The sequence below is a fragment of the Salmo salar genome, chromosome 14 (genome assembly GCF_965601325.2).
Source record: "Salmo salar chromosome 14, fSalSal1, whole genome shotgun sequence".
Lineage (NCBI taxonomy): Eukaryota > Metazoa > Chordata > Actinopteri > Salmoniformes > Salmonidae > Salmo > Salmo salar.
The window spans coordinates 106,346,098-106,365,995 of record NC_138304.1 but is presented as its reverse complement, the minus strand read 5'-3'; the positions used below and the strand labels follow the sequence as shown (position 1 = coordinate 106,365,995).

The following is a 19,898-nucleotide window of genomic DNA, read 5'->3' as shown; positions in this document are numbered from 1 at the left end:
GGCAATTGTCTACAGACATTTACATTATAGTCATTTGGCAGACGCTCTTATCCAGAGCGACTTACAGTAGTGAATGCATACATTTCATACAATTTCATGCATTTTTTTTTCTGTGCTGGCCCCCCGTGGGAATCGAACCCACAACCCTGGCGTTGCAAACACCATGCTCTACCAACTGAGCTACAGGGAAGACATGTCGATAGACGTACAGCCTTTAGTCTTGAAATGTTTGGTTGTTTAGTACACTACCTCACTCTGTTTAGCACATGGCCTCACATGTGAATCCTTAAAGAGATGGGTGTCGCTAAGGCTTAAGAGTGTGTGAACGATGCTGAATGGGGTGTAGACAAAGAAGAGCTCTCCAGCAGGTGTACCAAAAACATTCAAGGGCCATTTTCTCAAAAGTGGGGTTACAAGTTGATCAATTTTCAAAGTAGAATTACTTTCCCATTGTTCCTCAAAAATGCAGTGTATAATATACCATTTTCTAGCTCTGAGTCTCTACTTTTATCCAATGTAAAAAATAAAAATTCAAATGTTGCTACGTCAGAATCGAACCGGTCAGTCACGTATCAATAAAGACTAAAATTTAATTTTGTCATGACCCTCTAGGAATATTTTAACCCACTTAAACTTCAACGTCTCCATGTTGTCACCATCATTGTAAAGCTCTAGTTATTTTGTTGCTTTCTAAACATGACTATTTATTTAATGTGATTCGTATTATTATTATTATTTATTTTTTTTAAGGTTAAAAAAGAAAAAAAGAAAAAAATGCTGGCCCTCATTTTAATGTCAACCCTTTTACATGAACTGAACTCTTGTTTTAAATATCGCTAAAACTATTGCTTAAAACATATACATATAATTCTAAAGTAACATTGAATATCTAACATTCAAATCATGTGTGTAAAGCAGGGTGAGCTTGTTCTAATCTTTTGGGCCATTTTCTGTTGTTTTGTGGTGGAAACCTGAGCGGGTCGAGCATAACACGTTAACCCTAGACAGAAATGTTTTCACAATAAAATAAACACATCTGAAGATTGCATTCAATTGCCCTCAACAAGCTTCCATAACCCCTTTCACAAGGGGATTCATGGCTTATAACAAGCTTCCATAACCCCTTTCACAAGAGGATTCATGGATTACAACAAGCTTCCATTACCCTTTCACAAGGGGATTCATGGCCAACAACAAGCTTCCATTACCCCTTTCACAAGAGGATTCATGGATTACAACAAGCTTCCATTACCCTTTCACAAGGGGATTCATGGCCAACAACAAGCTTCCATTACCCCTTTCACAAGGGATTCATGGCTTACAACAAGCTTCCATTACCCCTTTCACAAGAGGATTCATGGATTACAACAAGCTTCCATTACCCTTTCACAAGGGGATTCATGGCCAACAACAAGCTTCCATTACCCCTTTCACAAGGGGATTCATGGCCAACAACAAGCTTCCATTACCCCTTTCACAAGGGGATTCATGGCCTACAACAAGCTTCCATTACCCCTTTCACAAGGGGATTCATGGCCTACAACAAGCTTCCATTACCCCTTTCACAAGGGGATTCATGGCTTATAACAAGCTTCCATAAGGGGATTCATGGCCAACAACAAGCTTCCATTACCCCTTTCACAAGAGGATTCATGGCTGATTTAGGATAAAATCGTCAACCCTGTTTCAGGGTTAATTAATTAATTACATTTATTTTGCACTAACTATAGTAATTGTTTTATTTTACCTCTTGAGATGGGGCAATGTGTTTTTATTAATTTGAACCGGTACTTGGTGAAATGACCCAAATTCACCATCCACCTCAAAACTTTAGTTTAGACTAGGGGGGCATAACGTGGTTAAGTATGAGATAGGTGTTTCTGAGAAGGTACCTATAAGTCAGAATGCCTTTAATAGTAACAAGAAGTAGAAGCGTAGTATTGAACAGAAATGATAAGCTTGACCCGTTCTTGATCAGTCAGGCTCTGGAAGTCAGAGAGACAGGGAGTTGGAATAAGGAGTTAGTAGCTGTTGAAATACATTCTTGTTGAATGTGATTACGTCGGTTTAATCAAAAGCCGTCCGCTGTGCTGTGGGGATAAAGAGGAGGAGGATTGGATAAATCGAATAAACAAGGCCTGTTGTGTCACCTTAATGGATTTACCAACTGCCATTCCTTCTGTTGATGCGGCTTACTGCCTCAGTGGTGTTAACCAAGCTCTGTGAGCGAGATGAACTCCTCCTGTGTTTACAACACAATAGACCAAGGTGAAGTGGGAGGAGACTGACTACATTATGGATATATTACTGTTGAGAGACTGGAGGGAGAGAAAAAAAGATAAACAGAGAGAGAGAGAGGGAGATAGAGATAGAGAGAGATGAACAGAGAGAGATATACTTTCATCAGTGTAATGTTAATTGTTCATTTCACTTGCTTTAGCAATGTAAAGAGAAAGTGAAAGAGAGTGAGGCAGAGACAGAGACAGAGACAAAGACAGAGAGAGAGAGACAGAGAGAGAGAGAGACAGAGAGAGAGAGAGACAGAGAGAGAGAGAGAGAGAGAGAGAGAGAGAGAGAGAGAGAGAGAGAGAGAGTGTTATATTCAGACTATCGAAAAGAGAGCGTGAAAAGGCATCCACCAGAAAATAATGCAGAAAGAGAGAGAAGAAAATAAGGTCCCTGTCAACATGGCGTCTGGATACAAGACTTATCCGTTGTGCTCTGCGACCCCCCCCCCCCGTAAGAGTCTTGGAACTTGTCTGAATTCCGGAACAGCCGATCTGGCGACTTTTGTCTGTATGTTCAAACAGTTTTGGCTACACACTCATAGAGGATATCCACAGACCTCACAAGACTCATATGAAGGTACCAGGAACCATTTGGAGAATAAAAGACCTTCAGGGTTTAGACTCTTATGGGTTAACCCTCGCAAGGCTACCGGCCCAGACCAGCGTCCTCAAAGCATATTCAATCTCTCCTTATCCCTGTCTGTTGTCCCCACTTATTTGAAGATATACGTAGCATTGTTCCTGTACCTAAGAAAGCAAGGGTTACTGAACTAAATGACTATCGCCCAGTAGCACTCACTTCTGTCATCATGAAGTGCTTCGAGAGGCTAGTTAAGGATCATATCACCTCTACCTTACCTGACACCCTAGACCCACTTCAATTTGCATACCGCCATCGCACTGAACACTGCCCTATCACACCTGGACAAGAGAAATACCTTTGTAAGAATGCTCATCACTAAGCTCAGAGCCCTGGGTCTGAGTTCTGGACTTAGTGACGGGCCGACCCCAGGTGGTGAAGGTGGGCAGCAACACCTCTGCTACGCTGATCCTCAACACGGGGGCCCCACAAGCGTGCAAGGTCAGCCCCCTCCTGTACTCCCTGTTCATCCATGACCCTGTGGTCCCACACATCTCCAACTCAATCATCAAGTTTGCTGATGACACAACAGTGGTAGCCCTGATTACCAACATTGACGAGACAGCCTACAGAGACAAAGTGAGGGCCCTGGTGGAGTGGTGCCAAGAAAATAACCTCAACATAAAGAAAACAAAGGAGCTGATCGTGGACTTCAGGAGACAGAAGAGAGAGGCCCGCCCCCATCCACATCGACAGGACTGCAGTGGAGAAGGTGAAAAGCTTCAAGTTCCTTGACGTGCACATCACTGACAACCCGAAATGGGCCATTCACACAGACAGTGTGGTGAGGCTGAAGAAATTTGGCTTTGGCCCCTAAAGACCCTCACCAACTTCTACAGATGCACCACTGACAGCTTCCTGTCAGGCTATATTACCACCTGGTACAGCAGTTGCCCCGTGGCTCTCCAGAAGGTGGTGCGGTCACCTGTTCACCCCACTACCATCTAGAAGGCGGAGACAGTACAGGTGTATCAAAGCTGGGACCGAGAGACTGGAAAAACAGCTTTCATCTCCAGGCCATCAGACTGTTCAACAGTCACCACTAGCAGTGGTGTAAAGTAATTAATGAAAAATACTTGAAAGTACTATATAAGCCATTTTTTTTGGGGGGGGGGGGGGTATCTAGCCCGCCTCCGTCTAGTCCGTCCTGCACTGAACCTTAGAGGCTGCTGGCCTATGTACATAGTCATGGAACACTGGCCGCATTAGTAATGGAACACTGGTCACTTTAAATAAATATTCTTCGGGACCGGTATCCCTTCCACGGGACGGTTGAGCTAACGTTGGCTAATGCGATTAGCATGCGGTTGAAAGTAACAAGAACATTTCCCAGGACATAGACATATCTGATATTGGCAGAAAGCTTAAATTCTTGTTAATATAACTGCACTATCCAGTTTACAGTAGCTATTACAGTGAAAGAATACCATGCTATTATTTGAGGAGAGTACAAATTAGAACATAAAGTTATTAATAAACAAATTAGGCACATTTGGGCAGTCTTGATACAACATTTTCAACATAAATGCAATGGTTTATTGGATCAGTCTAAAACTTTGGACATACACTGCTGCCATCTAGTGGCGAAAATCTAAATTGCACCTGGGCTGGAATAATATATTATGGCCTTTCGCTTGCATTTCAAAGATGATGGTACAAAGAAAATACAAAAGAACGGTTGGTTTTTTCATGGTATTTTCTTTTACCAGATCTATTGTGTTATATTCTCCTACATTCCTTTCACATTGCCTCAAACTTCAAAGTGTTTCCTTTCAAATGGTATCAAGAATATGCATATCCTTGCTTCGGGGCCTGAGCTACAGGCAGTTAGATTTGGGTGTCTTTTTAAGCGAAAATTAAAAAATAAAAGGATCCTTAAGAGCATCCTTAAGATAAAAAAATTACAAAAATGAAAGAGACTTGCAAACAATATTTGAACAATATTTGCGACCGACCGGCTCGATTTGGTCTTATGTAGCAACAATTGAAATGGTGTTTTTTACATTGGATAAAAGAGACTCGGAGCTAGAAATATGATATATCATACAGTACAGTTGATGAACAATGGGAAAGTCATTCTGCTTTGAACTTGTAAACTTTTGAGAAAATGGTGTGGGAGCAACAATACACCATTTGCATTAGTCTGGAGGATTTCATGGCGGAGGTAAGGAAGGTGTTCGATTCTCCGGGAGAAAGGTGGCTCGGGAGCTACTTCGGCAAAACTTTCATCAGTAGATTTTCGCACGTTGGTGAGTGCCTGGAACCTGTAGTCCCTTTTCGACACTTCACGGATTATCGGAGGGAATTAAAGCCCGGGAGCTGCCCATGGACCTCCTCCTCTGGCTCTAGATTGTCTCCTGAGGAACGTTTACACAGACTGAGATTTTTGGTTCCAACCGAGGTCTTTGTGAGACGCAGAGTAGGTGAACGGATGATCTCCGCATGTGTGGTTCCCACCGTGAAGCATGGAGGAGGAGGTGTGATGACGTGGGGGTGCTTTGCTGGTGACACTGTCAGTGATTTATTTAGAATTCACGGCACAACTAACTAGCATGGCTACCACAGCATTAAGCAGTGATGCAACATCCCATCTGATGTGAGCTTAGTGGAACTATCATTTATCTTTCAACAGGACAATGACCCAACACACACCTCCAGGCTGTTCAAGGGCTATTTGACCAAGAAGGAGAGTGATGTAGTGCGACATCAGATGACCTGGCCTCCACAATCACCCGACCTCAACCCAGTTGAGATGGTTTGGGATGAGTTGGACCGCAAACTGAAGGAAAAGCAGCCAACAAGTGCTCAGCATATGTGACAACTCCTTCAAGACTGTTGGAAAAACATTCCAGGTGAAGCTGGTTGAGAGACTGGCATAGAGAGTGCAACGCTTTCATCAAGGCAAAAGGTGGTTACTTTGAATAATATAAAATATAAAAGAGAGACAAAGAGAGAGTGAGAGACAGAGAGAGAGAGCGAGACAGAGAGAGAGAGAGAGAGAGACAGAGAGAGAGTGAGAGACAGAGAGAGAGAGAGAGACAGAGAGAGAGAGAGAGAGAGACAGAGAGAGAGTGAGAGACAGATAGAGAGATAGAGAGAGAGTGAGAGACAGATAGAGATACAGAGAGAGAGTGAGAGAGAGAGCAAGATACAGAGAAAGAGAGAGAGAGACAGAGAGAGAGAGCGAGACAGAGAGAGAGAGAGAGACAGAGAGCGAGTGAGAGACAGAGAGAGAGAGACAGAGAGAGAGAGACAGAGAGAGAGAGACAGAGAGAGAGAGACAGAGAGAGAGAGCGAGACAGAGAGAGAGAGCGAGAGACAGAGAGAGAGTGAGAGAGACAGAGAGAGAGAGGAACCAGTTGGCTAACTGAAACTACAGAATTAGAACAGTGATTCCACCACCGTGTTTAATCTGCCCACGCTATGAACCATCTAGGAACCAGACACGTGGGATGAGGTGTGTGTGTGTGTGTGTGTGTGTGTGTGTGTGTGTGTGTGTGTGTGTGGTGTGTGTGTGTGTGTGTGTGTGTGTGTGTGTGTGTGTGTGTGTGTGTGTGTGTGTGTGTGTGTGTGTGTGTGTGTGTGTGTGTGTGTGTGTGTGTGTGTGTGTGTGTGTGTGTGTGTGTGTGTGTGTGTGTGTGTGTGTGTGTGTGTGTGTACGTGCCTCCTCAGTGTGCCCGTGTGCACGTACTTCCCTGTGGCTCAGTTGGTAGAGCATGGTGTTTGCAACGCCAGGGTTGTGGGTTCGATTCCCACGGGGGGCCAGTACAAAAACAAACAAAATAATGCATGAAATGTATGCATTCACTACTGTAAGTCGCTCTGAATAAGAGCGTCTGCTAAATGACTAAACTGTAAATGTCCGTGTGTGTGGTGCAGTTGTCAAGGCTAAAAGCAGTGATTTTGATAGCTGCAGCTGCAGCTTAGATATCCCCTGCATTTCAATGAGCTCTCCTCACTGCCCTCCAACTCCCTGGGAGAATCTCAATTGCGTAGCCTCGCCTCCTCTCTCCTCGCCTCCTCTCTCCTCGCCTCCGTCTCAAAACCCATTGGATGAGAAAGCCAGAGGTCCCTCCCCTCTGACCTCCTCCAATGAGTTTTGAAAAAAGAAGACACTCTCTCTCTCTCTCTTTCTCTCTTTTAGACAGATTCCCCCTCCTCCCTCTAGTCTTGATCCTTGTGCTCATTTGGCAGTCTCTTTCTTTTCTCTCCTTTCCAGCTTTCTAAACTCCCTGTTTTCATCCTCTTTTGGACTGATTCTTATTGAAAAAAACATCTCTTACTCACATTCTCTCATACTTCTCTCTCTTCTCTCCCTCCTATCCTCTCTAAATGCCCTCTATTCCTCTCAATTCAATTTCAATTCAAGGGGCTTTATTGGCATGGAAAACATATGTTAACATTGCCCAAAAAAGTGAAATAGATAATAAACAAAGTGAAAATAAACAATAAAAGAGTAAACATTACTATCACAGACATTCCAAAAGAATAAAGACATTTCAAATGTCATATTATGTGCAAATTGTTAAAGTACAAAAGGGAAAATAAATAAACATAAATATGGGTCGTATTTACAATGGTGTTTGTTCTTCACTGGTTGCCCTTTTCTTGTGGCAACAGGTCACAAATCTTGCTGCTGTGATGGAACACTGTGTTATTTCACCCAGTAGATATGGGAGTTTATCAAAATTGGGTTTGTTTTCTAATTCTTTGTGGATCTGTGTAATCTGAGGGAAATATGTGTCTCTAATATGGTCATACATTGGGCAGGAGGTTAGGAAGTGCAGCTCAGTTTCCACCTCATTTTGTGGGCAGTGTTGCACATAGCCTGTCTTCTCTTGAGAGCCAGGTCTTCCTATGGAGGCCTTTCTCAATAGCAAGGCTATGCTCACTGAGTCTGTACATAGTCAAAGCTCCCTATCTCTCCGGCCCGCCCTCTCTAACCCGCATCCCCACCTCTCTCTCTCCTTCCCTCTCCCCCACCTCTCTCTCAACATCCCTCCCCCCACCTCTCTCTCACTCTCCTTCCCTCTCCCCCAAATCTCTCTCGCCTTCCTTCTCCTGCACCTCTTTATCTCTCTCCTTCCCTCTCCCCCACCTCTCTCTCTCTCCTTCCCTCTCCCCCACCTCTCTCTCAACATCCCTCCCCCCACCTCTCTCTCACTCTCCTTCCCTCTCCCCCAAATCTCTCTCGCCTTCCTTCTCCCGCACCTCTTTATCTCTCTCCTTCCCTCTCCCCCACCTCTCTCTCTCTCCTTCCCTCTCCCCCACCTCTCTCAACATCCCTCCCCCCACCTCTCTCTCTCTCTCTCCTTCCCTCTCCCCCAAATCTCTCTCTCCTTCCTTCTCCCCCACCTCTCTCTCTCTCTCTCCTTCCCTCTCCCCCACCTCTCTCTCTCTCCTTCCCTCTCCCCCTCTCCCCCTCTCCCTTCCCTCTCCCCCACCTCTCTCTCTCTCCTTCCCTCTCCCCCTCTCCCCCTCTCCCTTCCCTCTCCCCCACCTCTCTCTCTCTCTCTCCTTTCTTCTCCCCCACCGCTCTCTCTCTCTCTCCTTCCGTCTCCCCCACCTCTCTCTCTCCTTCCATCTCCCCCACCACTCTCTCTCACTCTCCTTCCCTCTCCCCCACCTCTCTCCTTCCCTCTCCCCCACCTCTCTCTCCCTCTCCTTCCCTCTCCCCCACCTCTCTCCCTCTCTCTCCTTACTTCTCCCCCACCACTCTCTCTCTCCTTCCCTCTCCCCCACCGCTCTCTCTCTCTCCTTCCTTCTCCCCACCTCTCTGTCTCTCTCCTTCCCTCTCCCCCACCTCTCTCTCTGAGTGACAGGTTGAGGACTGTGTCAGCTGGAACTGTTGGCCCTGGGTATAAAGGTTCCCTTCACCACAGGGGAAACTATTAGCAGGCCAGATGAATGACAACATGAAGGGTGAGGAGGCACAAGCCTTTTGCCGCACAGTCTTTCTGCTCCCTCTTTCTATTTCTGTCCCACTCTCTCCCTCTCTCTGTTTCTGTCCCACTCTGCTCCCTCTCTCTGTTTCTGTCCCACTCTGCTCCCTCTCTCTGTTTCTGTCCCACTCTGTCTCTCTGTGTCTGTCCCACTCTGCTCCCTCTCTCTGTTTCTGTCCCACTCTGCTCCCTCTCTCTGTTTCTGTCCCACTCTGCTCCCTCTCTCTGTTTCTGTCCCACTCTGTCTCTCTGTGTCTGTCCCACTCTGCTCCCTCTCTCTGTTTCTGTCCCACTCTGTCTCTCTGTGTCTGTCCCACTCTGCTCCCTCTCTCTGTGTCTGTCCCACTCTGCTCCCTCTCTCTGTTTCAGTCCCACTCTCTCTCCCTCTCTTTGTTTCTGTCCCACTCTCTCTCCCTCTCTCGTTCTTTCTTTCTCTCACCATCCGTTCTCTTCTCCCTATTTCCCACATGCTGAGAGCATTTGCATTTTTCTCCAGATTAACATGAATTTAATTAATGATATGTTGCCCATGTTTCATGAGGTTTTTATAAAAGCTGACATCCTGCTGGTGAGGTGAGGGGAATATGAAGGGAGAAAGGAAGAGACACAGTTCGGAAAGTATTTAGACCCCTTGACTTTTTCCACATTTTGTTAAATTACAGCCTTATTCTAAAATTGATGAAATTGTTTTTTCCCCTCATCAATCTACACACAATACTATATAATGACAAATAAAAAATAGTTTTTTTTTAGAAATGTTTGCAAATTTATAAAAATAATAATAAAATAAATATGACATTTACATAAGTATTCAGACCCTTTACTCAGTATTTTGTTGAAGCACCTTTGGCAGCGATTCTAGCCTCAAGTCTTCTTGGTTATGACGCTACAAGCTTGGCACACCTGTATTTGGGGAGTTTCTACCATTCTTCTCTGCAGATCCTCTCAAGCTCTGTCAGGTTGGATGGGGAGCGTCGCTGCACAGCTATTTTCAGGTCTCTCCAGAGATATTTGATCGAGTTCAAGTCTGGGCTCTGGCTGGGCCACTCAAGGACATTCAGAGACTGAAGCCACTCCTGCGTTGTCTTGGCTGTGTGCTTAGGGTCGTTGTCCTGTTGGAAGGTGAACCTTCGCCCCAGTCTGAGATCCTGAGCGCTCTGGAGCAGGTTTTCATCAAGGATCTCTCTGTACTTTGCTCCGTTCATGTTTCCCTCGATCCTGACTAGTCTCACAGTCCCTAACGCTGAAAAACATCCCCACAGCATAATGCTGCCACCACCATGCTTCACCGTAGGGTTGGTGCCAGGTTTCGTCCAGATGTGACACTCAGCATTCAGACCAAAGCGTTCAATCTTGGTTTCATCAGACCAGAGAATCTTGTGTCTCTTGGCTTGAGAGTCCTTTAGGTGCCTTTTGGCAAACTCCAAGCGGGCTGTTAAGCTCAAGGAAGAGTCTTGGTGGTTCCAAACTTCTTCCATTTAATAATGATGGAGGCCACTGTTCTTGGGGACCTTTCAATGCTGCATAGAGTTTTTGGTACCCTTCCCCAGATCTGTTCCTCGACACAATCCTGTCTCTGAGCTCTACGGACAGTTCCTTCGACCTCATGGCTTGGTTTTTGCTCTGACATGCACTGTCAACTGTGGGACCTTATATAGACAGGTGTGTGTCTTTCCAAATCATGTCCAATCAATTTCATTTACCACAGATGGACTTCAATCAAGTTGTAGAAACATCTCAAGGATGATCAATGGAAACAGGATGCACCTGAGCTCAATAATGAGTCTGATAGCAAAAGGTCTGAATACTTATGTAAATTAGGTAGTTCTGTTTTCAACTTTTTATAAAAGTGCCAACCTTTTAAATGTGCCAACGTGGAAAAAGTCAAGGGGTCTGAGAACTTTCTGAATGCACTGTATATAGTGAGAGATAAAGAGAGAGAGAGGCCATAAGAGAAAGACAGAAAGACAGGCAACTCAAACTAGAGAGAGAGAGAGAGAGGAGAGAGAGAGAGAGAGAGAGAGAGAGAGAGAGAGAGAGAGAGAGAGAGAGAGAGAGAGAGAGAGAGAGAGAGAGAGAGCAAGTGTGTAATGTTTACTGTCATTGAGCCACTGAGTGGCTCCCTGAGGAAGCATTCTCCCCATTATCACACCTTAGTATTGTAGGAACAAGGCTATCATTGGGTCCTTGGGGAGGTTGACTTTACGGCGTGTATGACAACTCAACAGTCTCCTCCACTCTCATGAGACACAACACAGAGAGAGAGAGAGAGAGAGAGAGAGCGAGAGAGAGAGAGAGAGATCAAGTGTGTAATGTTTACTGTTCATTTTTATTGTGTATTTCACTTGTGTATATAATCTACTCCACTTGCTTGGCAATGTTAACATTTGTTTCCCATGCCAATAAAGCAGCTTGAAAAGAGACCGAGACTGAGAGCAAGTGTTGTGAGAGAGAGAGAGAGAGAGAGAGAGAGAGAGAGCAAGTGTTGAGAGAGAGCGCGCACATGTGTTGTAAGGTTTTTATGAGACAGCTTAAGATGGGGTCAGGTGTGATGAATTGATGCTCTTTGATCCACCTGCACAGTGAGATATTGGTTTGTAACTCAATCTTCCAACCAAATGTTCCACGTACATCAATGAAATATTTATTTGCGTTTAAAATGCAGGGCACATGGGTACCAATGGGAAACAAATATATATATATATATATACTATGTCAGAAATTATTACCCATGTCTGATGCACTCTGACAATATGTATCCTCTGGAGAAAAATATATTTAGTGATGTAAAAACGCCTTGGTGTGAAGGGGCTCCAAGGCGGTAGGTCATATAAGTGTCAGAGTAGATCAGTGCTGATCTACAATCAGGTCACCCCTGTGGATGTAATCGTGTTAATTGATCTACAATCAGGTCACCCCTGTGCATGTAATCATGTTAATTGATCTACAATCAGGACACCCCTGTGCATGTAATCGTGTTAATTGATCTAGAATCAGGTCACCCCTGTGCATGTAATCGTTTAATTGATCTACAATCAGGTCACCCCTGTGCATGTAATCGTGTTAATTGATCTAGAATCAGGTCACCCCTGTGCATGTAATCGTTTAATTGATCTAGAATCAGGTCACCCCTGTGCATGTAATCGTGTTAATTGATCTAGAATCAGGTCACCCCCTGTGCATGTAATCGTGTTAATTGATCCTATTAAAGGCAGATCAGGAAAAGTCCTCTTACCTTCACAGGAGGGTGGAGGCCCCTGAAACTCCAGGTGAGTCCCCAGACGACAGGTCAGAATGTTGTTCCCACTCAACTGGTACCCTGGCAGACACCTGTAGCGCACTATGTCACCTGGAGGGGGAGGACGGGGGGCGATAGAGAGAGTAACTTCTGTGAATTTGTCTTCATTATTTAATCCACACGAACTGAAAAGGAGAAACATTCCATATCAATCCATAATGTGAGGCCCCATCTTTTATCTGTCTCTCTCAATGTCTACATAGGGCTCTGGTCTAAAGTAGTGCACTATGTAGGGAATAGGGTTCCATAGGGCTCTGGTCTAAAGTAGTGCACTATGTAGGGAATAGGGTTCCATAGGGCTCTGGTCTAAAGTAGTGCACTATGTAGGGAATAGGGTTCCACAGGGCTCTGATCTAAAGTAGTGCACTATGTAGGGAATAGGGTTCCATAGGGCTCTGGTCTAAAGTAGTGCACTATGTAGGGAATAGGGTGACATAGGGCTCTGGTCTAAAGTAGTGCACTATGTAGGGAATAGGGTGACATAGGGCTCTGGTCTAAAGTAGTGCACTATGTAGGGAATAGGGTGACATAGGGCTCTGGTCTAAAGTAGTGCACTATGTAGGGAATAGGGTTCCATAGGGCTCTGGTCTAAAGTAGTGCACTATGTAGGGAATAGGGTTCCATAGGGCTCTGGTCTAAAGTAGTGCACTATGTAGGGAATAGGGTTCCATAGGTCTCTGGTCTAAAGTAGTGTATTATATAGGGAATAGGGTGCCATAGGGCTCTGGTCTAAAGTAGTGTATTATATAGGGAATAGGGTTACATAGGGCTCTGGTCTAAAGTAGTGCACTATGTAGGGAATAGGGTGACATAGGGCTCTGGTCTAAAGTAGTGCACTATATAGGGAATAGGGTTCCATAGGGCTCTGGTCTAAAGTAGTGTATTATATAGGGAATAGGGTGACATAGGGCTCTGGTCTAAAGTAGTGTATTATATAGGGAATAGGGTTCCATAGGGCTCTGGTCTAAAGTAGTGTATTATATAGGGAATAGGGTGACATAGGGCTCTGGTCTAAAGTAGTGTATTATATAGGGAATAGGGTGACATAGGGCTCTGGTCTAAAGTAGTGCACTATGTAGGGAATAGGGTTCCATAGGGCTCTGGTCTAAAGTAGTGCACTATGTAGGGAATAGGGTTCCATAGGGCTCTGGTCTAAAGTAGTGCACTATGTAGGGAATAGGGTTCCATAGGGCTCTGGTCTAAAGTAGTGCACTATATAGGGAATAGGGTTCCATAGGACTCTGGTCTAAAGTAGTGCACTATATAGGGAATAGGGTGCCATAGGGCTCTGGTCTAAAGTAGTGTATTATATAGGGAATAGGGTTACATAGGGCTCTGGTCTAAAGTAGTGCACTATGTAGGGAATAGGGTGACATAGGGCTCTGGTCTAAAGTAGTGCACTATGTAGGGAATAGGGTGACATAGGGCTCTGGTCTAAAGTAGTGCACTATATAGGGAATAGGGTTCCATAGGGCTCTGGTCTAAAGTAGTGTATTATATAGGGAATAGGGTGACATAGGGCTCTGGTCTAAAGTAGTGCACTATGTAGGGAATAGGGTTCCATAGGGCTCTGGTCTAAAGTAGTGCACTATGTAGGGAATAGGGTTCCATAGGGCTCTGGTCTAAAGTAGTGCACTATATAGGGAATAGGGTGCTATAGGGCACTGGTCAAAAGTAGTGCACTATATATAGGGAATAGGGTGCCATAGGGTTCTTGTCTAAAGTAGTGCACTATATAGGGAATAGGGTCCATAGGGCTCTGGTCTAAAGTAGTGCACTATATAGGGAATAGGGTCCATAGGGCTCTGGTCTAAAGTAGTGCACTATATAGGGAATAGAGTTTCATTTGGGATGCAAACCTAAATGTGATCTATCATTTCAAATGCAACATAATCTCCTCTTGTTCTGTTTGGGTCATCATTATTAATTTCCTGTTCACCCATGGCCCTCTGGATACTGTAGTTTGGCAGTGAATCAGCCATGGCCCAATTGGATGTGTAGTCCTTGCTATGGAGGAGCCGTCTCTCCTCAACGCTGGAAAGTATGGGAGGTGTGAGTGTGTGTGTGTGTGTGTGCATGTTGACTTACCAATTTTAAATTCCTTGCTGGCCATTAAGATGTCAGCATTGGGTATGATAGGGGGAGGCAGGCAGAACTGGAGTGTGTACGCTAGAGAGAGATAACAAACACTACTGTAAATACAACCCATATTTATGTTTATTTATATTCCCTTTTGGACTTAATTACAACACTGTATATAGACATACTATGTGTGTTATGAAGTGTAATGTTTACAGTACATTTTTTATGTATATTATCCAAATACAACTCCGCTGTTTTCAATCAGGATCTCAGCGATCATTGACTGCGTCCGTTATGGGTCCGCGGTCAAACCACCACCCCTCATCACTGTCAAACGCTCCCTAAAACACTTCAGCGAACAGGCCTTTCTAATCGACCTGGGTTTCCTGGAAGGATATTGACCTCATCCCGTCAGTAGAGGATGCCTGTTCGTCCATTCAAAGTAATTTCTGCACCATCTTAAATAAGCATGCCCCTTTCAAAAATAGTAGAACTAAGAACAGATATAGCCCTTGGTTCATTCCAGACCTGACTGCCCTCGAACAGCACACAAACACCCTGTGGCGGACTGCATCGAATATCGAATAGTCATCGAACATCGAATATCGAATAGTTCCCGCAATATGCAACTTTTCAGGGAAGTCAGGAACCAATACACGCAGTCAGTCAGGAAAGCAAAGACTAGCTTTTTCAAACAGAAATTTGCATCCTGTAGCTCTAACTCCAAAAAGTTTTGGGACACTGTAAAGTCCATGGAGAATAAGAGCACCTCCTACCAGCTGCCCACTGCTCTGAGGCTAGGAAACACTGTAACCACCGATAAATCCACTATAATCGAGAATTTCAATAAGCATTTCTCAACGGCTGGCCTTGCTTTCCTCCTGGCTACCCCAACCCCGGCCAACAGCTCCGCACCCCCTGCAGCTACTTGCCCAAGCCCCCCCCCCCTGCTTCTCCTTCACCCAAATCCAGAGAGCTGATGTTCTGAAAGAGCTGCAAAACCTGAACCCGTACAAATCAGCTGGGCTAGACAATCTGGACCCTTTCTTTCTAAAATGATCCGCCACCATTATTGCAACCTCTATTACCAGTCTGTTCAACCTCTCTTTCGTATCGTCTGAGATCCCAAAAGATTGGAAAGCTACCGCGGTCATCCCCCTCTTCAAAGGGGGAGACACTCTTTACCCAAACTGTTACAGACCTATATCCATCCTGCCCTGCTTTTCTAAAGTTTTCGAAAGCCAAGTTAATAAACAGATCACCGACCATTTAGAATCCTACCGTACCTTCTCCGCTGTGCAATCCATTTTCCGAGCTGGTCATGGGTGCACCTCAGCCACGCTCAAGGTCTTAAACGATATCATAAGCGCCATCGATAAAAGACAATAGTGTTCAGCCGTCTTCATCGACCCGGCCAAGGCTTTCGACTCTGTCAATCACCGCATTCTTATCGGCAGACTCAACAGCCTTGGTTTCTCTAATGACTGCCTCGCCTGGTTCACCAACTACTTCTCTGATAGAGTTCAGTGTGTCAAATCAGAGGGCCTGTTGTCCGGACCTCTGGTAGTCTCAATGGGGGTGCCACAGGGCTCAATTCTCGAGCCGACTCTTTTCTCTGTATATATCAATGATGTTGCTCTTGCTGCTGGTGATTCTCTGATCCACCTCTACACAGACGACACCATTCTGTATACAACTAACCTCCAAACAAACTTCAATGCCATACAACACTCCTTCCGTGGCTTCCAACTGCTCTTAAACGCTAGTAAAACCAAATGCTTTTCAACCATTCGCTGCCCGCACCCACCCGCCCAACTAGCATCACTATTAGGGGCGGTTCTAACTAACAACTACAAATACCTAGGTGTCTGGCTAGACTATAAACTCTCTTTCCAGACTCACATAAGCCATCTCCAATCCAAAATTAAATTTAGAAATGCCTTCTGGGATTGATTTGCACTTTTCGCACCAAAGTATGTTCATCTCTAGGAGACAGAATGCATCTCCTTCCTGAGCGGTATGACGGCTGCGTGGTCCCATGGTGTTTATACTTGCGTACTATTGTTTGTACAGATGAACGTGGTACCTTCAGGTATTTGGAAATTTCTCCCAAGGATGAACCAAACTTGTGGAGTCCTACAATATATATATATATTTTTTTCAGGAGGTCTTGGCTGATGTCTTTTGATTTTCCCATGATGTCAAGCAAAGAGACACTGAGTTTGAAGGTAGGCCTTGAAATACATCCACAGGTACACCTCCAATTGACTCAAATGATGTCAATAAGCCAATCAGAAGCTTCTAAAGCCATGACATCATTTTCTGGAATTTTCCAAGCTGTTTGAAGGCACAGTCAACTTAGTGTATGTAAACTTCTGACCCACTGGAATTGTGATAAATGAATTATAGGTGAAATAATCTGTCTGTAAACAATTGTTGGCCAAATGACTTGTGTCATGCACAAAGTAGATGTCCTAACCAACTTGCCAAAACTACAGTTTTACACCTCCAATTGACTCAGAAGGCCGCTGTTGTAAGACTCAGGATGAATACAGTTGGCATCGGACGGCTAACACGCTCCTCAGGGCGAATGCCTCCCCAGCCAAACCAACAGCTTCACTCTCCTAACATTTCGCCAACCACTCCTCCATGGTCTCTAACTCACCCCTCAGCGTCGCAGACCACCCCGTGTGCCACACCCCCCCCGCAATTTTTTTGGGGGGGCTGCTTCTTGGGCCTACGTCGTGGCCGCGAGCCACATTAGGCATCTCCAATCCAAAATTAAATCTAGAATTGGCTTCCTTTTTCAGAAAAAAGCATCCTTCACTCATGCTGCCAAACATTCCCTCGTAAAACTGACCATCCTAACGATCCTCGACTTCGGCGATGTCATTTACAAAATAGTCTCCAACACTCTAGTCAACAAATTGAATGCATTCCATCACAGTGCCATCTGTTTTGTCACCAAAGCCCCAAATACTACCCACCACTGCGACCTGTATGCTCTCGTTGGCTGGCCCTCGCTCCATATTCGTCACCAAACCCACTGGCTCCAGGTCATCTACAAGTCTTTGCTAGGTAAAGCCCCGCATTCTCTCAGCTCACTGGTCACCATAGCAGCACCCACCCGTAGCATGCACTGCAGCAGGTATATCTCACTGGTCATCCCCAAAGCCAATTCCTCCTTTGGCCGCCTTTCCTTCCAGTTCTCTGCTGCCAATGACTGGAACGAACTGCAAAAAATCTCTGAAGCTGGAGACTCATATCTCCCTCACTAGCTTTAAATACCAGCTGTCAGAGCAGCTCACTGCACCTGTACATAGCCCATCTGTAAACAGCCCATCTATCTAACTACCTCATCCCCATACCGTATTAATTTATTCAACTTGCTCTTTTGCCCCCCATTATCTCTACTTGCACATTCATCTTCTGCACATCTACCATTCCAGTGTTTAATTGGTATATTGTAATTACTTCCCCACCATGGCCTATTTATTGCCTTACCTCCCTTACCTCATTTGCACACACTGTATATAGACTTTTTCAACTATATTATTGACTGTACATTTGATTATTCCATGTGTAACTCTGTGTTGTAGTACGTGTCGAACTGCTTTGCTTTATTTTGGCCAGGTCGCAGTTGTAAATGAGAACTTGTTCTCAACTTGCCTACTTGGTTAAATAAAGGTGAAATAAAATAAAATAAATAAATAAACAGTCCAAAATAAAAAATGAATAAAAAATAATCTACTTCACTTGCTTTGGCAATGTTAACAAATGTTTCCCATGCCAATAAAGCTCTTCAATTAAAATTGAATTGAGTGACAGAGAGTGTGAGATATGTAGAGCGAGAGAGAGAGCGAGAGAGAGAGAGAGAGAGACATGTAGAGCGAGAGAGAGAGAGCAAGAGAGAGAGAGACAGAGAGAGACAGAGACAGAGAGAGAGAGAGAGACAGAGAGAGAGAGAGAGAGAGAGAGAGAGACAGAGAGAGACAGACAGAGAGAGAGAGAGAGAGAGAGAGAGAGAGAGAGAGAGAGAGAGAGAGAGATGATACTCTACATACCTTGATAGTTGATTCGGAACAGTCCACCTTTCTCAGTGTTGCTACGGAAACGAACTAGGACCTGATTGGATGTGCTGCTGGCGGGTTCGTTGGGCTCACCGTCCGTAAACACACCTAGCTTCCTGGCTGTCTCCTGGGGGCCATCCCTGAGGGGTGACAGGTGAGGGGTCAGAGGTTAAAAGGGGTCCGTGGCAGCCCATATATCAGACGACCAGATTCCTTGTCAGCCATTCAGCTCTAAAACCAACTGTCTTTAGCTGTCTGTGTGTGTGTGTGTGTGTGTGTGTGTGTGTGTGTGTGTGGTGTGTGTGTGTGTGTGTGTGTGTGTGTGTGTGTGTGTGGTGTGTGTGTGTGCGCGCTCGCGCGCGTGTGTGTGTGTGCATCCGAGACTACACCGGGCTGGAGAGAGCTAATTCACAGGGTTAGTCCCATAATAGCACCTTATCCCCTACGTAGTGCACTACTACCCTTTTGCCCCTGGTCAAAAGTAGTGCACCGTGTAGGGAAGAGGGTGCCATTTGGGATGCATGACCACAGTGCTATAGCCAAGCAAGCCCACCGCCGTCACAAACACAATCAAGTCACTCAGTAACAGCAGTGGAGTCGTTCCACCAATTCGGTGCCTTTTGAGAACTTGGTCAAGAAAAACGCTTGATTTCACCTATTTTTTTAACACTCTGTCATATAAGAGTACATGTTCATTATTAAAAAAAAAAACACGTTTTATAATCTAAGTAAAAGAAAAAATAGTATTATAAGTGCCTTATAAAGTAGGGTTGACCATAACAGAGTTGACAGTCGCATCTTCAGTCGGCCCTAAGTTGCCTTGTGACAAGGGGGAATGGAAGCGTGTTGTATGCAACAGGGAGGAGAAATGTAATGCAATTGTTTATTTTATTGTGAGAACATTTCTAGCCTGTCTGTAGATAGGTAGCAGGGTAACAGGTTAACATGGTAGCAGAGTAACAGGTTAACATGGTAGCAGGGTAACATGGCCAACATGGTAACAGGGTAACAGGGTAACAGGTTAACATGGTAGCAGAAGGGCAACATGGCAACAGGGTAACAGGTTAACAGGGTAACAGGTTAACAGGGTAACAGGGTAACAGGTTAACATGGTAACATGGTAGCAGGGCAACATGGTAGCAGGGCAACATGGTAGCAGGGTAACATGGTAGCAGGGTAACAGGGTAACATGGTAGCAGGGTACAAGGGTAACAGGGTAACATGGTAACAGGGTAACATGGTATCAGGGTAACAGGTTAACATGGTAACAGGGTAACAGGTTAACATGGTAACATGGTAACAGGGTAACATGGTAGAAGGGCAAAATGGTAGCAGGGCAACATGGTAGCAGGGTAACAAGGCAACATGGTAGCAGGGCAACATGGTAACAGGGTAACATGGTAGCAGGGTAACAGGTTAACATGGTAACAGGGTAACAGGTTAACATGGTAACATGGTAACAGGGTAACATGGTTGCAGGGTAACATGGTAGCAGGGTAACAGGGTAACATGGTAGAAGGGCAACATGGTAGCAGGGTAACAGGGTAACAGGGTAACATGGTAACAGGGTAACATGGT

The 19,898-nt window shown here is 45.0% G+C and overlaps 1 protein-coding gene across 1 annotated transcript in view; it reads right to left on the bottom strand.

Moving 5' to 3' along the window:
- csmd2 (CUB and Sushi multiple domains 2) overlaps nucleotides 1-19,898 on the bottom strand; it is an 854,766-nt gene that overhangs the window by 200,318 nt on the left and 634,550 nt on the right. Inside the window, 3 exon segments of the mRNA XM_082961372.1 lie at nucleotides 12,106-12,219; nucleotides 14,257-14,337; nucleotides 18,315-18,460. Coding sequence (XP_082817498.1) covers nucleotides 12,106-12,219; nucleotides 14,257-14,337; nucleotides 18,315-18,460 — 341 coding nt within the window.